The sequence below is a fragment of the Schistocerca nitens genome, chromosome 2 (genome assembly GCF_023898315.1).
Source record: "Schistocerca nitens isolate TAMUIC-IGC-003100 chromosome 2, iqSchNite1.1, whole genome shotgun sequence".
Taxonomy (NCBI): Eukaryota; Metazoa; Arthropoda; class Insecta; order Orthoptera; family Acrididae; genus Schistocerca; species Schistocerca nitens.
The window spans coordinates 1183641368-1183668261 of record NC_064615.1 but is presented as its reverse complement, the minus strand read 5'-3'; the positions used below and the strand labels follow the sequence as shown (position 1 = coordinate 1183668261).

The window sequence follows — 26894 nt, the reverse complement described above, 5'->3', positions numbered from 1 at the left end:
CTACGTTTCTAGCGTTTGTAGACTTAGAGAAAGCTTTTGACAATATTGACTGGAATACTCTCTTCCAAATTCTGAAGGTGGCACGGGTAAAATACAGGGAGCGAAAGGCTATTTGCAATTTGTACAGAAACCAGATGGCAGTTATAAGAGTTAAGGGGCAAGAAATGGAATTAGTGGTTGGGAAGGGAATGAGACAGGGTTGTAGCCTACCCCTGATGTTATTCAATCTGTATATTGAGCTAGCTGTAAAGGACACAAAAGAAAAATCCATGGAGAAGAAATAAAAACTTTAAGGTTTGCCGATGACATTGCAATTCTGTCAGAGACAGCAAAGGACTTGGAAGAGCAGTTGAACGCAATGGACAGTGTCTTGAAAGGAGGATATAAGATGAACATCAACAAAAGCAAACCGAGGATAATGGAATGTAGTCGATTTAAGTCGGATGATGCTGAGGGAATTAGATTAGGAAGTGAGACACTTAAAGTAGTGAAGGACTTTGCTATATGGGGAGCAAAATAACTTACGATGGTCAAAGTAGGGAGGATATAACATATAGACTGGCAGTGGCAAGGAAAGCGTTTCTTAAGAAGAGAAATTTGTTAACACCAAGTATAGATTTAAGTGTCAGGAAGTCATTTCTGAAAGTATTTATATGGAGTGTAGCCATGTATGGAAATGAAACATGGACAATAAATAGTTTGGACAAGAAGAGAATTGAAGGTTTTGAAATGTGGTGCTACAGATGAATGCTGAAGATTAGATGGGTAGATCGTATAACTAATGAGGAGGTATTGAATAGAATTGGAGAGAAGAGAAAGTTGTGGCACAACTTGACTAGAAGATGGGATCAGTTGGTAGGACATGTTCTGAGGCATCAAGGTATCACCAATTTAGTGCTGGAGGGCAGTATGGAGGGTAAAAATCATAAAGGGAGGCCAAGAGATGAACACACTAAGCAGATTCAGAAGGATGTAGGCTGCAGTACGTACTGGGAGATGAAGCAGCTTGCACAGGATACAGTAGCATGGGGAGCTGTATCAAACCAGTCTCAAGACTGAAGACCACAACAACAACAACAACAACAACATCATACAAATGTGCCAGTAAAATTTTTAATAACGACATAAGTGTCTGATCTTCTGGGTTCGAAATTCTTCTAACTGGCTCATCATCAAAGAATTGATTTTTAAATGAGAGTCAAATGCTCTGTGATTTAAGAAATTCATCGTACATTCCCACATATAGTTCATCTTGCATAAAAAGAAACTTACTTTGACAATAACGCTTTTCAAATCACCATTTGAAATATTTTCCCGCAAACTGTTACAAACAGGTTTGTTCCAGCAGCTGCCAGAAAGCGCCAGATAACAGCTACGATGACATAGGAAGCTCGTAATGTTCGTAGGTGTGAAACATTAAAAGATCTTACATTCTGTCATAAAAGAAACAAGACATCAGTGGATACTCCAAGAGCATCAGAATTTCATGAACCATACTAAAATGCATGATCCGGCTTAAAGTGCACACTCATATGTCTAGAGTCCCTATGAAGAAGGCCTCGACCTGATAATAAACTTTTCAGTGTGCTTTTTGGGACGTAAATTTTCTTGGAGTACCAGTACTGTATTATCTCATGTTTGGTTCTTTATTATGGCATAATGCCATACTTACTAGAACATGAAAATGTACACTTCAAATGCTGCAAACAGTTGAAATAGCTAATAGTGTGGAATTAAACACTTCGTTTCAAATAAATTGATTGCCTCAGCAGAAAAGATTAAGAAAAGCCAAATTTTGTAGGAGAAAAAAAAAAAAAAAACCTCATTGTTCTGCAAGGTGATTTCACTTGATAGCTACTGACCACAGAAATCCATTCTGTTTTTATTTGATGCGAGAGCAGTAAAGGAAGAGGAAACATCAAAATTACTAAACATAAACACGGGTGACATGGAGACTACCCACCTCTCCAGCACACCTCAGATTGCTCTGTGTATCAGCCACAGATTTATAATATTTCTGAACCGGGGCAATAATAGATAGTGTCTCCCCGCTCCCGCGAGCGTTTGAGATAGGACTTTTCAAGAATATGTTCATTTTCTAGCATACATGTTTCTGAAGAGTCCGATACACGAAACATATATGTTCGAGGATATGTAAGACATGTTATTTGGTTGTAGGTGTGCCAAAGTGCTGTGCCATGCCTCTTCACACAGTATTATCCTACTGCACGTCACTGTATTTTGTTTTGTGGAATTGAAACATGCATATTTTGTAATTGATGCCATCAAACTACATTCAAGAGAGGTATGACATCCTACCCCTCTTTTTTTCTATTAAAAAAAAATAAATAAAAATGAAAAAAACCTCACAATTAATACTGGATGGGATTAATTGTAACTGGCACAGCAATGACTCTTCAGAAAATTTGGACTCTTTATCGCCTATTAGCTAATAACTTGCTGTTTTGTATGACATAAAATTCAATATAGGATACATAAAACCAGTAAAGACAAGAAACAAGCAAGACACTATACATTTCTTCAATCCTTAGGTCTGAGCAATTATTTCTGTCTATTTTGCTATAGCTTTACATGGTGTGGTTTCTTTTCTGCAAAAGAGTCTATTACCTCATCGAAGTTCGTCAAATGTTTTGCTACACGAAAAATCAAAATGTCGTTATCTAATAATGAAAAAGCTGTTAGTACAAATAGTACCAAAGACCGGTGTGATTTCTCGATCCGTTTACATCTATTTTGTCACTGTCTGCTAGATAAAACGATAGAGGCCCTTCTAATATTGCAGCCATTGTAAAATACATCAAATTAACATGGCTGTTTTTGCACAAATGGTCATTTTTTATAACACGACAGAATATAATACGTGAAGTAATGTGGCAGCTTGGGTGCGATAATAAAATTTTTCCAGGTAGCATCTGGCTGTTTGCTGCTACTGCTAACAGGCACACTTCAGTATCCAGAAGCAGGAGAAGGTACTACTCATACGCAACTCAACAGCCCATGCAGAAGAGCCTGCTCACAACTGCTCAAGTGAATCTAAGATAAACAATTGTGACGTCACGCTCGTCGGAGGTAATTTGTTGTTATGAAGCATTGCATAATCTTCCTAAAGCCTTTGACACATTTTGCTATTGGCAGATGTTTGTACGAGTACCGTGTTTTGTTGTTGCATACGCTGCATTTCCTTTGTAACTTAAGTTTTTCTATTTTCTCTTATTCATGTTTTATTGCTGCAGTATTATTCTCCAATAGCAGGATACAGTAATATCCTTTGTTAGAGTATTGGTGCTTACCAGTCAAAACTACAAAAATTTAACTGAAAACTAAAACAATGAGAAATTCACAGATTACTAAAAAATTCCTGGGTTTTTCCCGGTTTTCTCCTGGATGAAAAAATTCCCAGGTTATACCTGGATCTCTCAGTCGTCCCAGGTCGTATGAACTGTGAAGAAACATTGGAGGTTGTCTAGGCATTTCGAAAATTTAATTACTACTTGTAGAAAGTGAAAACACTGTTGTATACCTACCAATAAGCCCTGAGTTTTTTACAAACATGTATGTTGTTACAGCTGAATTTGTTAGATGGACTCTCACCTAACAGGAATACAACTTTCGCATTATCCATATAAGTGGCAAAGAAGACATCATTGCAGATGCTTTGTCTTGATCAACATAAGATTTGGAACCGTGGAAGGAAAATATGACAGAATTACCTGTACTACTAGTGAAAGATAGTGTGCCAGAGTTACTATTTAGAATTATTTAGAGAAATGTCAAAATTGCCGGATTTGGATCTGAAATGGCCTATTCCCACCTGAGATGTTCTCTAGTAAGTAAAATAAAATGTTACGAAATAGTGATAGTTCTAACAATTGAACATGAAGAGAATTTAATATGGCACACCCATTAGACTTGGGATCATTTTGCAGCTCTGAAAGGTGGCAGTAAGTTAAGAATGTATTGTTATTTTCACAATCTAAGAAGAATTGTGCAGCAAATTTTGAAGTAGTGCATAATACGTTGAAAGGAAAAACTTAATAGTCAGGGTATCAAGGGACTGCTAACTCAATTATTCCAAAGAAACTACACAATATTCTGTGTGTCCATGTTTGTGGTCCGATCCTGAGAGAAAGTGGAGGGTGCAATATGTGGTCACACTTTTTGATTTATTTTCAAAATGCCTATGAGTATATCCACTTAAAACTGACCAGCAGGCCCACCTCTAATCATCTTTTGAATGATTATTCTGCATGTGGGAAAATCATGAGTCATTTTATCTGATAACACCTCAAACTCTACATGTTCGAAGTACAGGACAACTGTGGCACATCACAGGAGTCTACAGAGTCTACAGAGTGCTCAGTTGTTTGTCTCACTGAGCATTGGTGCAATGAGGCTGAAATTAATCAATTAGTCTTGCAGTCTTATAATTTAGCGTGTGCATACTGTAGGACTTCTATGAAGTGTGGAGGGTGTTGCATTTATGTAAAACAAAATTATCAGTATAAGACCAGAAGCGATTTATGTGTAATCAGTGAAGAGCAACATTTTGAACTGGCAGCAGTTGAAATCAGGGACCAATACAGGTGTAGGAATTTGATTATCTTATGTATATACAGATCTCCTAGTGGAGACTTCAATATCTTTTTCTCCAAACTTAATCATGTTCTTAACAAGATATCCACTCCAAAGAACCACATTCTCATATGTGGAGACCTAAATGTTGATAAACTGAATCCTGATTCTACATGGGACTCATTACAAAGTCTTGCTCAAAGTTTCAATTTAGTTCCAATGGTTAACAGTGCAACCAGAATAACAAAATACTCAAAGACAGCTGTTGATCAGGTATTAACAGATTTAGGCAAAGATAACTGTGAGGTGGTTGTAGCAGAGCTAGGATTATCTGATCACTCAGCTCAAATCATTAATATAAAAGTGGCTCCAGAAGAAACAAAGAAAATGCATATTTACAGACGAATTTTTTCTAAAAAAAATAGACATGAGTTTGCCAAACAGATAGCAGGACAAACATGGGACTCAGTATACTCAGAAGTAGGTGCAAATGAAAAATTCAAAAATTTCATGACATTGTTTAAATTAAATTTTGAAGAAACATTTCCTAAAGTATTATGTCCATTATCAACAGCAGGAAAAAGCAAGTGGGTCACAAAAGGAATCAAAAAATCATCTGAAAAACTAAAGTACCTGAGCTCCATTAAACACAGCCAAACTAATCCTGCTTTCTCACTCTTTTATAAAAGATATAGGAAAACATATAGGAAAATATTGCTTGCAGCAAAGAGAGCTCATAACTCCAAAATAGTGCACTCTGCTGAAAACAAAAATAAGGCAGTATGGAAGATTGTGAAGCAGGAAACTGGTACCAGGAAAATGAATCTGTCAAACTCGAAAATCAAAGAGGAAGGGACTCTAATAAAAGACCCAATATATTTGGCAAATTATATAAATGATTATTTTAGTAGCATAGGAATAAAATTACAGGAAAATTTTCTAACAGCCCCTCAGGTCAAAAAGCCAAATAATGGTGTATCACACTCAATGGTGTTATTCCCTACAACACAGGAAGAAGTCTATAAAGCAGTCAGCAACTGAGAAACAAAAACTCAGCTGGTCTGGATGAAGTCCCCATTTTTATAATTAAGGACTGTATAAAGAGCCTACTTCCACCTTTAGTTGATATTATAAATCAATCTTTCAATCAGGGCTACTTTCCAGACTATTTAAAATATGCGAAATTACTACCTCTCTTCAAAAAAGGTGATGCAGGAATAATTGAAAATTATAGGCCAATTTCTCTACTATCATGCTTTGCAAAAATATTAGAAACTATTATGAAAGATAGGCTAATGAATTATTTAAATAAATACAACTTACTGTCTGTTGACCAGTTTGGATTTCGATCAGGGAAAAGCACAGAATCAGCAACAGCACACCTCACAAAACACATTCTAGAAGCATTAGATAAAGGGAACTACACAACAGGTATATTTCTTGATCTAACTAAAGCGTTTGATACAGTAGACCACAACATATTGTTAAATAAGTTAGATGAACTTGGAATAAGGGGACTTGTGAACAAATGGTTCAAGTCATATCCAAAAAATAGAAGACAGATAACTGAAATCTCACATATTTCAAGTTGCTCAAACTATATTGTAAAGTATACTTCAGACCCAAATTATGTAAATATAGGTGTCCCACAGGGTAGTGTCCTTGGCCCAGTACTATTCCTCATTTATATAAACGACTTCCCACAGAGCATCAAGCATGGACAAACAATATTGTTTGCAGATGACTCAAATGTTCTAATCAGTGACAAATCACCAGATGCACTAAAAGAAAAAGCCAAACAAACACTAAACAGTGTACGTGAGTGGGCATCCAATAATAAACTAACACTAAATCTTAAAAAAACAAATGCTGTTAACTTCTATGTCTGCAAAAAACCACACTATAACAACTTTAAGTTAAACAATGAAACTATAGAATGTGTAGACTACACAAAATTTCTTGGTATGCATGTAGACAGTCAGTTAAAGTGGGGAGAACATATTAAAATACTTAGTAACAGAATCGCTACAGCATGCTATGCTCTGAGAATTCTGACTGCAGTTTGTGATACTACATGTGTCAGATCTGTATATTTTTCTTATATCCACTCTGTTATTACCTATGGAATAATATTTTGGGGAGTCAACAGTAAAAATATTCAAACAGTTTTCAAATTACAGAAAAGAGCAATTCGTATAATAACCAAGAGTGGCAGTAGGGCTCACTGCCTTGAACATTTCCAAAAGCTGGAAATCCTAACTGTCCCTTGTGAATACATTTTTCAAAGTGTTATGTATGTAAAAAAAAAATATTGACTGCTATATGAAAAATTCTTTAGTACACAGCTATGAAACTAGAAACCAATACAATCTGCATCTAGAGAGGAAAAATAAAGTTAAAACTCAGCAGAGCTTGTTGTACAATGCTGTTAAATTATATAATAAATTACCCCAAAAAATAAAAGATATTGACACAATCGGACAGTTCAAAACAAAACTAAAATTCTTTTTATTAAATAAAAGTTACTACGCAGTAATGGACTATCTGAATTAAAACATGTAGTGTAATTAAAGTATCCTGCATTGTAATACATGAGGAAATCAAAAATTGTACAGTACTATAAGAAAATTACAAATTACACAAGGATATAAAACTAATTTAAGATACCTCAAAAATGTGTGTAAATACAAATTTTATGTGTATAATTGTAGGTATATTGTATTGTATATGATTTTGCTTACGAAATCCACACAATGTAAATTGTTACATGGATTAATAAAGAAATCAATCAATCAATCAATCAATCAATCAGGATTACAAAAATACCTACTGCTCATTACCAGCTAGAAGGCAGTCCATAGGAAAGGATACTTAGAGAGCTCACCAGATTTACGCAGACCTACTGTCACAAAAAAAAAAAAAAAAAACAGACCTTTTGGGTGAATTATTCAAAGAATTTTGAAGAAATAATGAACCATATGGCCCATACCATGACACAGTTCACCTTGGCAGAACTGATGTTTGGGAGGAAGAAAAAGAATGAATGGATAAAACATATACCGTAAGCAGAAGATGATGGAATTTCTCAGGAAGAAAAAATTAAGCAAGCTCTGATCAACGTGACAGATACAGCTATAAAGAGCACTATAGAATATAATAAGGAACATATTGGCCCATAACAGTTTAGAATTGTAGAAAGAATACTTTTGTGAATACATTCTTGCTCTTCATTATTGCATAGACTTAACAAGAAGTGGAAACTACTGTTTTTGGGCCTTTTGAGAGAGTCAGAATTCCAAATCCTGGAGCATATCAGCATATCCCAGAAGTTGATGCATAATAGATCTCAACATGCATCAGGATCTGAAGAAGTACCATGATTAGGAGATGAAAAGGTAGTGAGGAAGAAATGTAAAGAAGCAGATAAAGGAATAACAATGTACAAAAATGTGAATGAAAGAGAGTGACAACAAATAATGAGCAACAAAAAACAGTGAGATGACACCTCTTAATTGGAATATGCACGGGGTGAATGACAAGTGGTTAAAGTATGTAATTTGAAAGGTAATAGGAATAGCACCTAACAAGAGATAAGTGCACAAAAATATCAGTCCACTATGAAGAATACAGTTTTCAGTGAATATTTGATAAAGGAGAACAATAACATACAACAAAGAAGAATTAATGTAGATATGTGAGAGAACCTGACAACCAACCCAAATCTGCTGGTTCATAAAATGATCAACCTGTGATGCAACATAATAATTTGTCTTTCAGCCTTAAATTGATGAAACCTACATACAGTTTTGAAATTATGTTGCATGTAATCCATGCCACTGCTGTTGGTGTGACACATAGCTCCATGCCACACCTGTCCCTGCAGGCCTACACACCCTTACCTCATACTGGTCTCTTCTCTACCTGACATCACATCCACATTGATACATCACCACACGTTCCAAGATTGAAGATTTAAAATGACTATTTTGATTGTATTATGACATTTTTTGATTCAACCAGAAACTTTGGGTCAAAAACCACACTAGAGACACTATTATTATGTATATACGAGGGTTGGAACTTAAATGGTAGCAACTATTTATTCACAACTGATACAAAAGAGTTACATGTTTGCAGCTGTTACTGTGCTTCAAAGTAGTCAACAGCATTGTGTAGAACCCGTTATCAGTGATGTGGAAGACATAGTATACCATTAACAGAGCCTGTTCTGTTGCTGGTACGTATGGAGCAGTCTACTGCCTGTCGAATATCTTGAACAGTTCTGAAGCGAATGCCATGAAGTGGCTCCTTCATCTTCAGAATCAAATCAAAGTCACAAAGACTTAAGTCGTATTACTGTTCGGTTTTGGAGCATCACCTGCGACCAGCTTTGCCAAAGAAGCGGCAACACTTTCTGCGCAACTCACCCATCACTCTCCAGACTTAAGTCCTTGTGACTTTGATTTGACTCCGAAGATGAAGGAACCACCTCGTGGCATTCGCTTCAGAACTGTTCCAGAGATTCGACAGGCAGTAGACCACTCCATGCCACTATCAACAGAACAGGCTCTGCTAACGGTATACTATGCCTTCCACATTGCTGGCAACGGGTTCTACACAACGCTGGTGACTACTTTGAAGGACAGTAACAGGTGCAAACATGTAATTCTTTTGTATTGATTATGAATAAATAGTTGCCACTATTTAAGTTCCGGTCCTCTAATTTAAGTAGTATTAATTTTGTATAATTTCTTGTGTGTAATTTAGTACTATTTTTTGCAATTTCAATACTAACCACATAAATGATGAATGTAACAGGTGATATATGGGAGAAATTCTGTTAGAGTTGATCAGCCTCGACCATTAAATTGTAAACCAAGACTAACCAGCCTAATTTCATGGTTTTCCTTAGGAAAAAGCTAGTGAATGGGTAGGCTGGTGGTTCAGTGGAACCAGTCCCTGGGGGCGGGAGCTAATGGGAAAGAAGAAACAAGCTACTTCCAAATATTCAATCTAATGAATGGCAATATAATTAGGAATGTTACAATCAACACAGAACGCAAAAAAGAACTATTTTAGACACAGCAATGAACAATGTTTAATTCAGTAAAATGGAAATGCCGTGTGGCTAGGGCCTCCCGTCAGGTAGACCGTTCGCCTGGTGCAAGTCTTTCGATTAGACGCCACTTCGGCGACTTGCGTGTCGATGGGGATGAAATGATGATGAAAGACACACAACACCCAGTCGTCACGAGGCAGAGAAAATCCCTGGCCCCGCCGGGAATCGAACCCGGGACCTCGTGCGCAGGAAGCGAAAACGTTACCGCAAGACCACGAGCTGCGGACTTTAATTCAGTGACATAAATAAATGAACCCTTGAATGTAATTACAAACATGAACCAAATGCATGAAGTGATAGCCAAGTGCTAGGTCACTAAAACTTCACTCCCATGGGGGAGCTAATGCAGTTTACATTACATTAATACCTGTTCCATAGATCATGAATACGACATTTCGTAATGATGTGGAACGTGTCACTTGAACATACGTTTTCTAGTAACTTTTTTTCAATTGCTACTTCAATCTAAAAATTCATCTATTGAGTTGAAGGAGTTGTCATTCTGAAATTCTTTTAATTTGTTTTTAAAAGTTAGTTGGGTATCTGTCAGACTTTTAAAGCTATTTGGCAAATGACCAAATGTTTTTGTAGGAGGATAATTCACCCCTTTCTGTGCTAAAGTCACATTTAACCCAGAATGGTAAAGATCATCCTTTCTTCTAGTGTTGTAGATATACACTTCACTGTTATTTTTGAACTGGATCACAGATTTCATAAGTATATCACAGTGAGTGGGAGTATATGGAAAACAGCCCTCATGTGGAGGCACAGACCAAATTATATGTGAACATTAAAGAATCAGCATGACAGCTGTGTGTAGTGGACCAAAGTTATTTTTCCCTACAAGTGAAGGTAGTTACTCTATGAAACACTAGTTACTCTTTGCTGCTGCACAGCTTGGGATAGACAGATGCAGGAGAGTAGAGTCGAGTTTGCTTTTTGGGAGATATAAATGTAAAAACCATTTTTGCAACTCCTGCCGACTCCAATTTTTGTGAATTTATCAACTGGAGTTGTAACTACCAGCCAGAAGGAAAAGAAAATGTAAAGATATATTTAAGTAAAATGCTGTAGTTAATCCAGAATATATATTCAGAGCCATTTCAGATTATAAGGTATGTTTCGTGAAGATTATTTTGATTAACACTTGAAGCTTGTATGAGGTACGTTCGAAAAATTCTGGAACATTTGTAGTTTTGCACCAATGGCATGTTGGAGTGAAATGCTGTTAGCATCCTGACACATACCTGTTTTTAAAACTGCTGGAAGTTTCATTGTTTATGTCTGTCAGTTATTGTTCACTGCGGTATTGAGTAGATGATGATGATGATGATTATTAGTGTTTTAGGGCACACAACAGCGAGGTTATCAGCGCCCGTTCCCAAAAGTTCAATTCAGAGCCGAATTGTGAGAGAATGGGTATTGTTCAAATTGCAAGATTGGACACAGCACATCAAAACAGGGAGATAAAACTAAAAATAAAATAGCAGTACAAACAGGTAAAAATAATTAACGGTGGCTGAGTGACCACTTACAAATAATGGGTGACCAAACCACTGGACAGCACATTAAGACTTCAATCCCAATATTTTGGGAAGAAGGCCAGACATCACACAAAAACGTAAAACTCTAGCGACACTCACCTCATTATTAGTTAAAAGAGAGCGTAGGTCTGGTGGGAAACTGAAATCTTCCCTCAAACCCGCATATAAAACACACTCAGTTAAAATATGTCGTATCGACAGCTGTGTCCCACATGTCTGACATGTTGGTGGCTCCTCACGACGTAACAGAAAACCATGTGTCAAAGGACAATGTCCTATTCTAAGCCGTGTAAGGGCTACTTCCTCAGCGCGTCGTTGTCGGAAGGAGGTGAGCCACGGTCGGACAGAATCCTTCACCGCTCGCAACTTATTATCCCTCACGTCCAGCCACTGAGCCTCCCACCAACGCATGACCTTCCAAGTCACGAAAGACGTAATGGCCTGCAGGGGGACGGAACAGCGAGCAGGAGGTGGGATTGAGCAAGCCTCCTTGGCAGCCGCATCTGCAAGTTCATTTCCAGGAATCCATATGTGCCCTGGAACCCAGCAAAAAATTACATCCTTGCCCTGCTGTTGCAAGAGCAGGAGTGCGTCCTAAACCTCTTGCACCATCCGATCTGCTGGGTACATCTGTTCAAGAGCGTGTAGAGCACTTTGGGAATCGGAGCAGATGATGAATTTCGTGCCACGGTGTCGGCGCTTATGCTCTAATGCTTGCAGAATGGCAAACAGTTCTGCATAGTAAACTGAGAACTGCTCTGGGAGCCCTATCTGATGGACAGTATCGGCAAACACAGCAGAGCAGCCCATAAAATCCCCCTGTTTATGCCCATCCATGTAAACAGTAATAAAATCGGAATGACGTTCTAAAATCTCAGTAAGTTTAATTTTAAAAAGATGGTCCGGGGTACAATACTTCCTGTAAGCAGCCAGATCAAGAAGTAATCTTGGCCTTTGTAGTCGCTCGGGAGATCCCCTACTCCATCCCTGGTTGAGCACCTTAATGCCCTCCAGGTGTACTGACTCGAGACTCTCCTTTGCACGGATGCCAAACGGCTTTTTTGCCGCCGGACGGTGGCGGAAGAGACGTGCCAGTGCCGGCTGGGAAAAAGTGTTAGACGCCAATGAAAGAGGAGTGGACTTGGCCCTGTACGCGTGCTGTACCACGAGGAGAAGAAGCCGAATGGACAGTGGAGGCTCTCCCGCCTCGACACACAGACTAGCAACTGGACTCGTGCGATAAGCCCCCGTTGAAAGCCTAATACCCTCATGGTGAATCACATCCAACATTTTGAGGTAGGAAGGTCTTGCAGAGCCATAAGCTTGACATCCGTATTCCAGTCAAGGTCGCACAAAGGCCTTATTAAGTTGGAGCAGACGTGCCCTGTCAGTGCCCCAGGATCTATGACTGACGCATTTAAGGACGTTTAAAGCCTTGAAACAGTGGACTTTTAGATCCTTTAAGTGTGGCAACCATGTGAGCTTCTCATCAAAAATAAGCCCGAGATATTTCACTTTTTCCATAAAGGGGAGAACAGTGTCTCCTAGTTTTAAAACAGGGAGATTAAAAAGAGAACGGGAACGGTTAAAATCTACACAAACGGTCTTCTCCAAAGAGAATTTAAAGCCCGTGGTCTTAGACCATTCCTCCAATCGCACGAGTGTCAGCTGTAATTGGCGTGTAGCAGCTGTGAGGGAGGAAGACGCACAGAAAATGGAGAAATCATCCACAAACAAGGAGCACTGCACGGGCCGTCGTACTGTGGACGCAATACTATTGGTGGCAATTGCGAAAGCTGTCACACTGAGGACACTTCCTTGAGGGACACCATTCTCCTGCTTAAAACGGTCAGACAGGACATTTCCAACCTTATACTTAAAATACCTGTCCGACAGAAAGGATCTGATGAGTGTGGGTAAACGCCCACGGAAACCCCACTCATAAAGCTGCCGCAAAATGGTATGCCTCCAGATAGTATCGTACGCCTTCTCCAGGTCGAAGAAAACCCCGATAAGGTGTTGCTTACGTAGGAAAGCATCTTGTATCACTGTTTCGAGTAGGATCAGGTTATCTAGGGTGGAATGATACCTCCTGAACCCACACTGGCAGCAGGTAAGTAAGGATCTGGATTCGAGAACCCACACCAGGCGCCTATTGGCCATACGCTCAAATGTCTTTCCGACGCAGCTCGTGAGACTAATGCTACGGTAGCTACTGGGTTCGGTCCGATCCTTCCCTGGTTTTAAAAGGGGAATTAAAATCGATTCTTTCCACGAACTAGGAAAGTCGCCTGTCTTCCAAATTTCATTAAAAAGTTGAAGGAGGACTTCCTTTGACCGCAGATCCAACTGCTGCAGCATGCTATACGATATCAGGTCTGGACCAGGTGCGGTATCCCGAGATACGGCCAGTGCAGAGTCCAACTCCCACAAAGAGAAAGGCCGGTTGTATTCCTCAGCGTTCTTTGAACGGAAATCAAAACCAGCCCTCTCCTGTGTACCCCGATAGTTGAGATCATCCTAATGGCTTCCCATACTTTGCTTGAAGATGTGGACCTATTGATGGAGTTCAGGAACTCACGCCAAGACCTCCGTTTACTCTCCCTAACGATTTTTCTCGCCCGTGCCCGTGCTATTCGGAAAGTTGTCAGATGCGCAGCAGTGGGGCACCGACGGAATCTTCTCAAAGCCGCCTGCCTGTCTCTGATGGCGGTACGACAGTCGTCATTCCACCAAGGGACAGGCTGCCTCACAGGTGTTCCCTTTGACTTTGGTATGGATACATCAGCGGCACGGTGCATCACCGTCGTAATGTGATCCACTCAATCCTGGACGCCTTCACACCGTTCAGAAACAGCCAACTGCCGGTAGAGCATCCAGTTTCCCTTCCGGAACAACCATTTCGGCGGTTGTGCGACACGACCCATTTCAACTGGCAGATGGAGCCAGATAGGATAATGGTCGCTGCCATGAAGGTCGTCGTCTACGACCCACTGACCAATGTCCGCAAGCACAGGCGAACAAATAGAGAGGTCTATGGCAGAAGACGAACCTGAAGCGGTGCTAAAATGCGTGGCCTGACCTGTGTTCAGCAGTATGATGTCGGAAGTCCTGATCAACTGCTCAATCATCTGGCCTCTGGGGCAGGTTTTGTTGGAACCCCATAATGCATTACGAGCATTAAAGTCTCCTAAAATGAGAAAGGGACGGGGTAGCTGATCAATGAGCCGTGCGAGGGCTTCACTGTCAATGAGCTCAGCGGGTGGTAAATACAAGGAGCACACTGTGACATTAACCTGGGCCAGGATCCGAGCTGCAACCGCTTGTAGCGTGGTGGTTAAGGTCACAGGTGAGGAGTGGAATGTGTCCTTAATGAACACTGCCACCCCACCCTGAGCCCTATTACCAGTCAGGTCGTCTTTCCTGTACATGTGATATCCTGTAAGTAAAGGCGTGTCAGTCTCTTTAAAATGTGTCTCTTGCAAAGAGATGCAAAAGGGGTTTTCCTGTACTAACAGACGCAATTCTGCAAAGCGAGGTCTGACTCCATTCAGATTCCACTGAAGTATGGAAGCCATATCAGCGTTTCGGTTTAGATTTCCCCATGTCTTTGCGCCGCGCTGGTGAGGCACTTGTAGAGTGAGTGGCAGCAGAGGGCCTGCCAGGTTCTGGGGAAGAGGTATCAAAATCCGTGACGATTTCCTCCTCATCAGTCAGGGATGCCATGACGACATCTGATGGTGCCTTTGGCAGGTTTGACGTCAAACGCCGTGCCCCTTTCCCTGGTCCCGTTTTCTTTGTGGAAGTCGGGGATGGGGGAAGTGGAGAGGCACTCTGTTTCTGGAGGGCCCTCAAAGGCTTCACTGTAGCTTTCTCTGCAATAGCGGTTGGTGCAGGCAGAGCAGACTGAATAGCTATATCGTTATTGGGAGTGCTCTGGCAGGTACAAACGCAGGTACAGGTATTGGTGGAGGATACTGCTACGCTGGACATGGTCTGCGTCGAAGCGTCTACTTGCGACGCACGGTTGTGCACCAAGGAGGCATAGGATGTGGCAAAGACAGGGAGTTTTGTAGCCCTATACTCTTTTTTGGCTTCCACATAAGGTAGCCTCTTTGTCACCTTGATCTCCTGAATTTTTCGTTCTTCCGCAAAGACGGGGCAGTCTCTGCTCCAGACGGGATGGCTCCCAGAGCAGTTGATACACAGCGCTGGAGATGTGCAGTTGGTCCCAGCTTCATGAGCTGCCTTGCCACATATACCGCAGGTTGGTTCACCCCCACATTGTTGAGTAGAACATTGTGTGGCTCAGTATGCGAATCTTGAGATGGCAGAACAAGAGGAGCAAAGCGCCTCCATTAAATTTTGTAAGAAACTTCATAAAACTTTTAGAGACACACCAGATGATGTAGGAAGCCTATGTTGATGAGTGTGTGGGCCAATCAAAGACTGGCTGTCAGTGATGAGCCATAGGTGTGAGTTATGATGTTCATACTAAGGGTCAATCTTCATGATGGGCCAGGAAGGGTTCTCCATGGAAAAAAAAAAAAGATAGCATGATGGATCAGTTCAAATGTCAAAGAAATGCTGATAGTTTTCTTTGACTTTGAAGGAATTGATGCCTGCAAGAAAATGTGAGAAGGGAACAGCTTGAAATGTAGGGAGACAATTCATCACTCTTGTATCATGACAATGTACCTGCACATTCATCCCCGTTGGTGCAAGACTACTGCACAAAAAACAAAATCTCTGCACTGCCTCATCCTCTGTACTGTCTAAACCCGGCACCTGCAAGAAGTGTTCCAAGACTGGTTCCAGAAGTGTAAACGGTGTTAGGAGTAGTGTATAAATTGTAGAGGAGAGTATTTAAAAAGAGACCATGCACAGTATGTAAAAGATACGCACAGAAAAATTTTGTGGATGTTCTGGCATAACCACAAACACCAGAACGAAGATGCAAACCAAAGACCAGAGAAGGCAGTGAAGGAACGGTGGCCAATGATGCATGGAATTGGACCACGCTGCACCAGCTGCGGCCCCTGCAACAGCTTCATATAAACGCAGCTCCTGCTAGCCTCGGCCACACGAGATCAGCCCAAATCTGCAATGTGATTAGTGCTACGCTGTCAATATCAAGTGCTTCCTTGAACTGTGTATAGCATGAACTGTACTCTTTTCATGTCACCTCTTGCTAGCGACATTTGCTACAGTCAAGTTAAGTGATGCCAATTTGCTTTCTGGAAATAAAACTACTAATGTTATTTCCTTGATTTTTGTTGTATAGCATTCGGGGAACACTGCATCCCACAGGCACCCTATTAATAACGAGTGGGCAAGACCCCACAACTGACGATGAGTCTTATCACTGAACTACGTGCCTGCTGGCCATGGACTTGTGTTTGTTTTTGATGTGCAGGAACCTTAATTCTCTCTTGTCTTTTCTTTGCAGGTGCACTCACTTCGCTTTATCCATTTCTTGTTGTTTTTGCTAATCAGTGTTTTCAGGTGGGTGTTGCAGAACATTTCTTTGATTCTGTCATCATTTTTGCCTTATACATTTTATGCATTTGTGTCTTCAAATATGGCCACCCCACCTGTCCCACCCCTAGCTCTGCACCACAGCCACAAGCGTTAGATGCCACACAACTTATCCAGATGTTTCAGTTTCAGACTACCCTGATTTCTACACTTCTCAACATGGTGCAGCAGCTACTTGCCAATGCTGCACGCCCAACAGAACCAACACCGCCTACTACAGCTGCTATACCATATTTTTGCAAATTTTGTAAACAGGATAAGAAATGACTCCGGTGGCTCTCCCAGTAACACACATCATCACCCACAACGAATCAGGTGCTGTGAAACTTCCCTATTATCAACGGTAGGAAGTGCAGTTTTCTGCCTCAATCATAAACATTTTCCAAATGCCACTCCAAGTGAAATGTCTTATGAAATGGTTATCTCTTCGCTAACTACCTATTATGACCAACAAGTGAATGTGGTAGCAGCTAGGTATCAATTCTTCAATTGCCAAAAACAGTCAGAACAAACATATCATGAGTAGGTAGCAAATTTTCAGGGGCTGACAAGAAAATGCAAATTTAAATCTGCTTGCGGGTCTTCTTCTTCTTCTTTTGAATGGGCCAGCTAACGACCACAATATTCAACTTTTCAGCCTGGAGAGGGACTTGATGTTTGCCCAAGGTAGTGCAAATACTAGACCAGTATGATTCCAGTGCCCTGTTGGCTCTTACATTTAGCAGCCAGCTGTTTGTTGGGTTGAGTCCCTTAGTTGTGATCGCCCCATTCCGCACTGGTGGTGTGTGCTAGCCATGCCGGGCACACAACACCTGTCCACACCATGACAGCAGTACACTAAACAGGCAGCTGAACAGGCGAATAGAATTAAATCCAGCCCTCACTGTTATACGTGGCATAAACGCCAAGACTGCCCCTCCTGAGAGGCTCAGCGCTATGCTTGTGGTAGGAAAGGACATGTGTAATCCATATGTTTGCAACAGAACAAACATCAGCCCACTCACAAAACTCTTGTCACAGGACCTATGTTATTAATGCAGTGTATTCAATGTCTGCAACTAGCAAGTACACAGTTTCCTCAGTGATATGTCAGTCAAACTGGAAATAGTTTGGACAAGAAGAGAATAGAAGCTTGTGAAATGTGGTGCTACAGAAGAATGCTGAAGATTAGATGGATAGATCATGTAACTAATGAGGAGGTACTGAATAGAATTGGGGAGAAGAGGAATTTGTGACACAAGCTGGCTAGAAGAAGAAAACAGTTGGTAGGACATATTCTGAGACATTAAGGGATCAACAACTTAGTACTGGAAGGAAGTGTGGGGGTAAAAATCATATATAGGAATCAAGAGATGAATACAGAAAGCAGATTCAGAAGGACGTAGGTTGCAGTAGTTACTCGGAGATGAAGAGGCCTGCACAGGGTAGAGTAGAATGGAGAGATCCATTAAACGAGTCTTTGGACTGAAGACCACAGCAACATGTTAACTTCCTAAACAGGCTCCACAGAGCGTGATGAATGAACAAATTATTACATTTGAATCCCATCTGTAACCAATAAATTACGGTTAGAGTCTACATCTGTCTCTGTAAATGTTTCATAGTTTAAAATCTGGATTATTCTGTTACCAATCAAATTCTTTACATCAATTGGTAGAAGGTGAAAGATTTTTATGGCAGAACACATCACTCCTTTCTGTACTACACCAAGGTTCAACGAAGGATAATGTAAGTGATTTCTTCTTCTAGTATTATATTTATGAATGTTACTGTAGATTTTGAACTAAGACTGTTGACAACAAAATTTCACAAAGCAGTAAAGGTTCTGTAATAAGGCAGCTACTCTTGATTTTCTTATGTGTTGCATCATCAAGACCACTATAACCAAAGGGTCTTATTTTGATTATACTAGATGTGCATAAGCACCAGCAATATGCTTTAGTTGGAGTAATTAAAGCAACACTGAAGAGGTTTCATCACAACAACAAGAATATTTGATAATCCTGTCAAGAAGAGGTCTTTGCTTTCACGATTCAGAAGCAGCAGCCCATGTGAATACCTCTGCTAACAGCAAATGCCTGGGAAAGTAGAATGCTGGACAAGAAAACCACTATTCAACACAGAAATCACAGCAAACGGTCACTTGAAGTGATTAGTTATCTTTTGATATGTTGGTACACACCAAAGAGACACTGTAAGTACACTGAAAAACATGTGATGTTATGTATCACTTTTACTAGATAGTTACTTTTTAGCATTATGCTTGTAAATATTTATGTCCAATTCATATGTTATTGCCATAGTATTTTATGTCTACTGCCTCTCAAATAGAACATACATGTATGTTATCTCAGGTCCAGTTGCTTCACCAAAAGATCATTCAGTTGCTTCAGTAATTTATTGTAATACTGTGATGGTGTATATCTAGCTTCCAAATGTGTGCAAGTTCCATAAAAATAATTACAAAAATATATAAATGTTTCACTGGTACCAAATGAGAAAAAAATAATATTTTACTTGATTACTCTGATTTCATCACCAATGCCTGCAGCCTGAAGGTGAGAAATGACAGTACAGTGCCGGCCGAATTGGCCGTGCGGTTAAAGGCGCTGCAGCCTGGAACCGCAAGGCCGCTCCGGTCGCAGGTTCGAATCCTGCCTCGGGCATGGATGTTTGTGATGTCCTTAGGTTAGTTAGGTTTAACTAGTTCTAAGTTCTAGGGGACTAATGACCTCAGCAGTTGAGTCCCATAGTGCTCAGAGCCATTTGAACCATTTGACAGTACAGTATGTTGCTACACATGAAATTATTCTCATTGGATTTCATTTAATTTTTGTAACTGTGATATTGTTTTCACACAGACCATCAGTTGTTATTACCTGTCTGAAATCAACAGTGAAGGGACCAAGGTATGCAACAGTTCCTGCTGATAGCAATACATCCCCCACAACATTTGAAAGAAGTGAGTTAAGATATTTGGCAGTGTCACTCCACCTGTTTTTCTCACCACCAAGTCCACCTGCAGAAAATACAATGTGTCAATCAGAAATTAACAAGTATAATTTGAAAGAGTTGCAAATAGATGTTGTAGAATGATCAAAAAGTGAAATACATGAAAATTAAATAGATTTCTAGACATGAAAGAAATATTAGATGTACACTGTAATTTCTTGGCTGGGGGGGAAGGCAGGTACATTTTCTCCAATATTTGTGACTCTGGCAACCATTGGTAGCGCACAGTACCCTCAGTGGCACTGTTTTGCCATTTCTGTATTAAGCTGTAACCACAGTTGACAGTAAAAATATGAATTCGACACTGAAGCATCAAAGAGACTGGTATACGCACGCATATTCAATTACAGAGATATGTAAATAGGCAAAAGTTGGCGCTACGGTCGGCAATGTTTATACAAGGCAACAAGTGTCTGGCGTTGTTGTTACATTGGTTACTGCTGCTACAGTGGCAGGTTATCAAGAAAGAGTTAAGTGAGTTTGAATGTGGTGTTATAGCTGGTGCACAAGTGATGGGACATAGTGATGAAGTGGGGATTTTCCCATATGACCATTTGACCATTTGACAAGTGTACCTTGAATATCAGGAATCTGGTAAAACATCAGATCTTCAACATCGCTCTGGCTGGAAAAAGATCATGCAATAATGGGACCAACAATGACTGAAGAGAATCGTTTGACGTGACAGAAGTGCAATCCTTCCCCAAATTGCTGCAGATTTCAGTGCTGGGACATCAAAAAGTCTCAGTATGCAAACCACCGGCAATGGAGGGTGAAGTTTTGACAATGCCAGCCACTCGTGCTGGCGAAACGTCAGAAAAATCATTAGATGAAGGTCGGCTGAAGAACTCGAGACAGAAGCCAATAGGCAGTTTGTCAACAAGTGGCCACAAAAGCCTTAACAATTTTGCATTCAATGAAACATCATTGACATGGGCTTTCAGAACCAAATTCGTGTACCCTTGATGACTGCACAACATACAGCTTTATGCCTCTCCTGAGCCTGTTAACTCCAACATTGGACTGTTGATGACTGGAAACATGTTTCCTGGTTGGACATGTCTCATTTCAAATTGTATTGAATGGATGGATGTGTATGCATATGGAGACAACCTGATGAATCCGTGGACCCTGCATGTCAGCATGGGGCTGTTCAAGCTGGTGGAAGCTCTGTAATGGTGTGGGGCACATGCAGTTGCAGTGATATGGGACCCCTGATACATCTAGACACGACTCTGACAGGTGACATGTGTGTAAGATTCCTGTCCGGTCACCTGCATCCATTCATGTCCATTGTGGATTCTGACGGACTTAGGAAATTCCAGCAGGACAATGCGACACCCCACGTGTCCAGAATTGCTACAGAGTGGCTCCAGAAACACCTATCTGCATTTAAACACTTCCGCTGGCCACTAAACTCCCCAGACATGAACATTATTGAGCAGATTTAGGTTTCCTTGCAGTGGGCTGCTCAGAAGAGACCTCCACCAATCGTACTCTTATGGATTTACGGACAACCTTGCATGATTCATCGTGTCAATTCCCTCCAGCACTACTTCAGACATTAGTTGAGTCCATTCCATGTCGTGTTGTGGCTCTTCTGCATGCTCACAGGAGCCCTACATGATATTAAGCAGGTGTACCAGTTTCTTTGGCTCTTCAGTCAATTAAAATTGTAATTTAACAATACCAGAGAAGGAAAGTTGCTACTCACCACATAGTGGAGATGCTGAGTCGCGATAGGCACAACAAAAAGATTCACACAATTATAGCTTTTGGCCATTAAGGCCTTTTTCAGCAGTAGACACACACACACACACACACACACACACACACACACACACACAAATGCAACTTGCACACACATCTGCAGTCTCCGAGAGCTGAAACCACACTCTCTGAGACTGCAGACATGTGTGCAAGTTGCGTTTGTGTGAGTGTATGTGTGCGCGTGTGTGTATGTGTGCCTACTGCTGACAAAGGCCTTAATGAACGAAAGCCATAATAGTGTGAATCTTTTTGTTGTGCCTATCGCGACTCAGCGTCTCTGCTATATGCTGAGTAGCAACTTTCCTTCTCTGGTATTGTTACATTCCATCCTGGATTTTCCATTGTTGAAAATTGCAGTTTGTTAGATATTATTCCTCATTTTACCTGATTCTTTATTCGCCAAATGATGTGACAGCATAGATGTAAATGTGTGTTTACTTTGAGAAATCTGTTTATTTGTGTGTAAACTGTTCAGCACCTCCTGTACACACAGGGTAACATTCATCCTTCCGTATTCCATTTAGTCGCCATTGGTATTTGTCTGATTCCAATTCTCCTTACCAACTCTAGGAGGACACTGTGTAGATAATGGGTTTGTGTAAGGATGTTATGTCCTCTCATTGGGATAGCAGCAAACACAATCAACGGGCAGAGCCAGAGACACATAGGTCGGATGAAACAGAACTATATTGCACTGTGCAGCCACTTCACTTAATTTTATGAAGCTCTTTGCCATCCATCATATCAATTTGTTTTTTATGACTCCACTGCCTTTTTTTAGTTTTGCTTTATTTTATGTCACAGACAAGTTTTATTGTGTCGAAATCACTACTGGGTCTTCACTTTCACTGAACATCCGATCAACACTCTGGGCCTCTGGACTGTAGTAGGGCTTCATACGGAGGACACATATGACTTTTCTGCACTTTTGTTTTCTTGGTGAAGGGTCACAACCCAAAACTTCATACATGCGATGCCCAAAGAATGACAAAAGATATGACACAGCCCGAAACAGTGTGTCAGTAACTTTTCTGAGCATCCTCCTTCTCGCACATGCACTCTGTACTGAGTCAGCTGGCTGTTGCTCACTGCACCTTGCTTCGCCTTATAGCACTCTCAGCCATTCTCCTGTGTGTCCGTGGACCGTGTGCGAGCCAGCTGCCTTGCTTCTTTGGTCCTGGTGATGAGATGTTTCACACAGTGTGTCCATTACTGTTTTAGCCTTGTGACTGTACAGCAGAAAGAAGAGTGTGAAGCACAGTGTCACAGTTCACTATGTTCTAAGTGAATGTCATTACAGGCAGCATTGTATCCAAGCATCTTTGTTCAACACCAATGTACATCATCAGTGTATCTGCCAAAATCTTATTAAACTGCTCTGTGAGACCATTCATCTGCGATTGGTGGGCAGCTGTCATCTTGTGAATGAGCTATGATATTAGTATCAACTGGGAAACTTTATACAATCAGAGATCATCATGTGTGATACTCTGTGTTTCAAACTGATGTTTCCTCTTTGAGGATTTCAGCAATTTAGAGAGCTTTGGCAGTCGGCACAGCTTTGATGACAGCATAGTGGGGGAGGTAGTCAGTTGTTGACTTCAGAATACTGCCCAAGAGGTCAATACCAGTTTGGTGGAAAGATGCTGCTACGGGTAGGATTGGGGGTACCAGTGCCACATGTGCCAGCTTTGCTTACAGTGGCTCATACAGTACCCAGAGACCTGGCCGGTGATACCTGTGTTTGATTTGGTCTAGAGTCTTTGAGAATTCCTGGTGACCAGATCTCGGAGTGTCACAAATCTTTCAGGATCCCTGGCGACAGATTAGCTGTGAAAGTGAGCAACCATTTCTGCCCCATTGGATCATAATTGCTTTTATACAATGTTGCATTTATTAACTGTAATCATCCTTTGGTCAGTTCCTCATACCTCAAGGCTTCTACAGTTCTCAGCAATGCTAGCTCTTCCTAATATTCTGAAGTAATGTGATTTAATGCAACAATTACTGAGATGACAAGCAAAGATCTTTTTTGTGCCTCATTTCAGGAAAATCTGGTGTCGGCCTGCAGTAGTTCTTGCAAATTGCTGGTAGTACGTGCATATGTCAAAAAACTTCCCACATCACGAATGTGTCGAGGAGACAGAAAACGTGTGACTGCTCTTATTTTCTCTTAATCGATACAAATCCAGCTGCCATTGACTGGTGCTCCACAATTTTTATTTCTTGAATGACGTAGAGGCACACCTTCAGTTTTAGGTAGAGACCTGCAGTCTGAACAAACTTCAACATGGTTATCAACCAAATGTCTTTCAAAGATGACAATGTCATGCAGACAGCAAAGGAGTTGAATAGGGTTGCCCATCAAATGTTCATACATGGCTGGAGTGTTACATATTGTCAAATTCCAACTCCAAATTTGAGCTCATAGAGATAATCAGGAGTTACCAAGGCAGTCTTTTCCCAGTTAGCCTCGTCAACATTGAGTTGCCAGTAGCCTCACTTCATTTCCATAGTACAATGATATTCTGCTCTTTCCGAGCTGTCCAGGGTGTCACAATGCATAGCAAGTGATAGATATCTTTCTTTGTGATTTTGTTCAGTTGTTAGTAGTCAGTGCAAAAGTACCATGTGCCATCTTCCTTTTCAGAAGGACCCAAGGACTCTCTGGAGGCTCAATGGTATCATCTTCCAGAATAATCTCCACTTTCTCCCAGATTATACATTGTTCAGTCAGGAACACTTTATATGAGCACAGGTTAGTTGGTGGATGATCCCAACTGGTGATACCATGTTTTATCATAGGCCAGTTGGTCTGCCTATCCTCTGTATCAGATTTGAAAGCACCTGAAAATTGACACAGAATCACTGCTACTCACCGATGTTGTTCCTCGGTCTAGCTAGATGCTATTGGCAATTCGAAAGTAGTTTCCTCCCCTGGGGTGTATATAGCAGTAGTGCAGCATGCATCTTTACCAATGAAACTAACAAGGAAACATCCCTAGCAGTGTGATTGACTTTTTGAAACTATCTATATGGTGGTGTAGGTTAAGATCCCGTGTGTCACACACTGAAGCCATTCACCCAGGTGGGCCCTCATTTATGAATAATTGAGGGGGGGAAGGGGGGGGGGGAGGGGGAATTTGAATTTTGTGTGATACCTGATAGCATTAAAAAGTTGCACAAAAGAGAATGGTTATTGTGGTGTAGTGGAGATAACAGCTTCACATGCAGCAGGGTATGGGTTCGGACCTCATCGAAGGTGGCAGCCTTCTGTAAATGAGATATCCTCGAATTGTCACATCATTATGCTGAATCTTACAGCCCTCGACCAGATGTTGAATTAGGCACACAGGTGCTACCAGAGGTGTCCACATCATCATTTTCCAATTCTCTTGATGGTTTCATCTTTAAAATCCATGACGAGCATCAAGCCCATGAATATTTTCAGTCCATCCAACCTTGACTTAGTGCACAGCTAGGGGGAAACCAAAATGACTTTGACCATCATTTTTATTCAGTTAATTGATTTAAATGTAATTGTTTAGTTCCATTCCTTTGTCACATGATTTTAATCATAATATCAACTTCTGCATTTGCCTTCATTTTTCTTCCTATCATTCCTTCTCCACTTGAAATCTTTGTTCATGTGTTTCAATTAATTTTATGTATTAATTTCAATTTAATTTCTTGAACCTAAAATTCATAAATGATGATTTTTTGTGGTGCTGCCAGGACTGCTTATAGACCCATTTAAGTGAAGAAAAGGCTGATTTCCAAAGTGAAGCAACTGCAAAAGAAACTGTTATTCAAGTGCTGCAGAAAGAAATTGAATCCCTCAAGGGTGACTTGTTAGCATTACAAAACGAAAACAGCGAACTCAAGTGCCAAAAAGACTGTGACTGTGGGAAATACATCGCCAGAAACAACGAAAATCTGTGGATGTGGAGAGATACAAACCTTGTTTCAAAACAGTAATGAGGTGTCCTGTGAAGCAATAAAACGACAATCAGAAATATTGAGGCCTAGAAATGAATATGTGGATCTTATTCATGAAGAAAACAAATCCCAAAAAATGATCGATGCAAACAAGGAAGTACGCCACTTGCAGAGGGATACAAATATGAGCTCCCTGCAAGACGAGTATTTCACGTCATGTTAATTATAACAAAGCGCAGACTCAGGAGACATAAATACTACATATAAATGGAAAAGTGGAAAGTTTGAGAACAAAAGACATCATAGTATTAGAAGTGCAGCTGAAAATGAATTTCTCGTAACTGGCGATTCCATGTTGAAAAATGTTGTAGTGCCAACCTGTGAAGTTGAAATACACCCAGAAATTAGGTCCCATCAGCTCAGTAACTATTTCAGAAATATTCTCACACAGAAGAAGGTGTGATTAGATGAATGATGAACACTAACTTCACTTAATGAAGGTTTATTCAGCACTTGCACATACAAGAGCGCGGGGTGAACTTCTTCTGGCCAGAACACATACAGTATATATACAGCCACAGAACATTCCGGTACAATGAGTCTTGACATTTGTGGACACTTCTGGAAAGTACTCGAAATGAATATAGAAATTAAAATGGTAAAGTCCAGGTGAGTTTGGAACTCATGACCCTCCATTCAATAGCTTCTTCTGTGACATTGCTCACTCCTTAAGAGAACACCATGTCAGTGTTATGTCCACCTATTCCGGGAATGAGTCATCGGTCCTGCATACTCTGACTCCCGATGTCTGATGCTCGCTCTGGCGGTGATCTTTTTAGAACTTCTTTTGCTGCTACGCTTTTCATCACATTTCCGCTTGTTGTCTGTCGCCAGAGCTTCGAATTTACCTCGGGTGGTAGGATCCTTGTAGGGTTTCATGCACCCATGCTCCAGGAAAAATGGCATAAATCCTGTGGTGTCTTGTTTGGCAGAGTTGTAGGCAAATGTCACAAAAAGTAGCACCTCATCCCAGTTACTCTGTTCAACATTGACGAACATTGATAGCATGTTGGTCAAGGTCTTATTAAGGCATTCAGTAAGCCCACTGATTTGCGGATGGTAGACAGTCATCATGTGATGAGAATGTTGCACCGATGGTTTATCTCTGTCACAAGATTCAATTGAAAAACTTTCCCTCAAATTGTAATTAATGACCTTGGGGCACCATGTTTTAATACAATGTCTTCCACGATGAATTTGGCTACCTCGGATGCTTCGGCTGTTTTCATGGCTTTTGTAATGGCACAGCTTGTCAGATAATCAGTGAAAACAATAATCCATCTATTGCCACTAGCAGACGTTGGAAATCGTCCAAGGCG

The 26894-nt window shown here is 40.7% G+C and overlaps 1 protein-coding gene across 1 annotated transcript in view; it reads right to left on the bottom strand.

Moving 5' to 3' along the window:
- LOC126235648 (dynein axonemal heavy chain 3) overlaps positions 1-26894 on the bottom strand; it is a 1245905-nt gene that overhangs the window by 378399 nt on the left and 840612 nt on the right. Inside the window, exon 47 of the mRNA XM_049944362.1 lies at positions 19674-19813. Within this exon, the coding sequence (XP_049800319.1) occupies positions 19674-19813 (140 nt within the window). The remainder of the gene's footprint in view (positions 1-19673; positions 19814-26894) is intronic.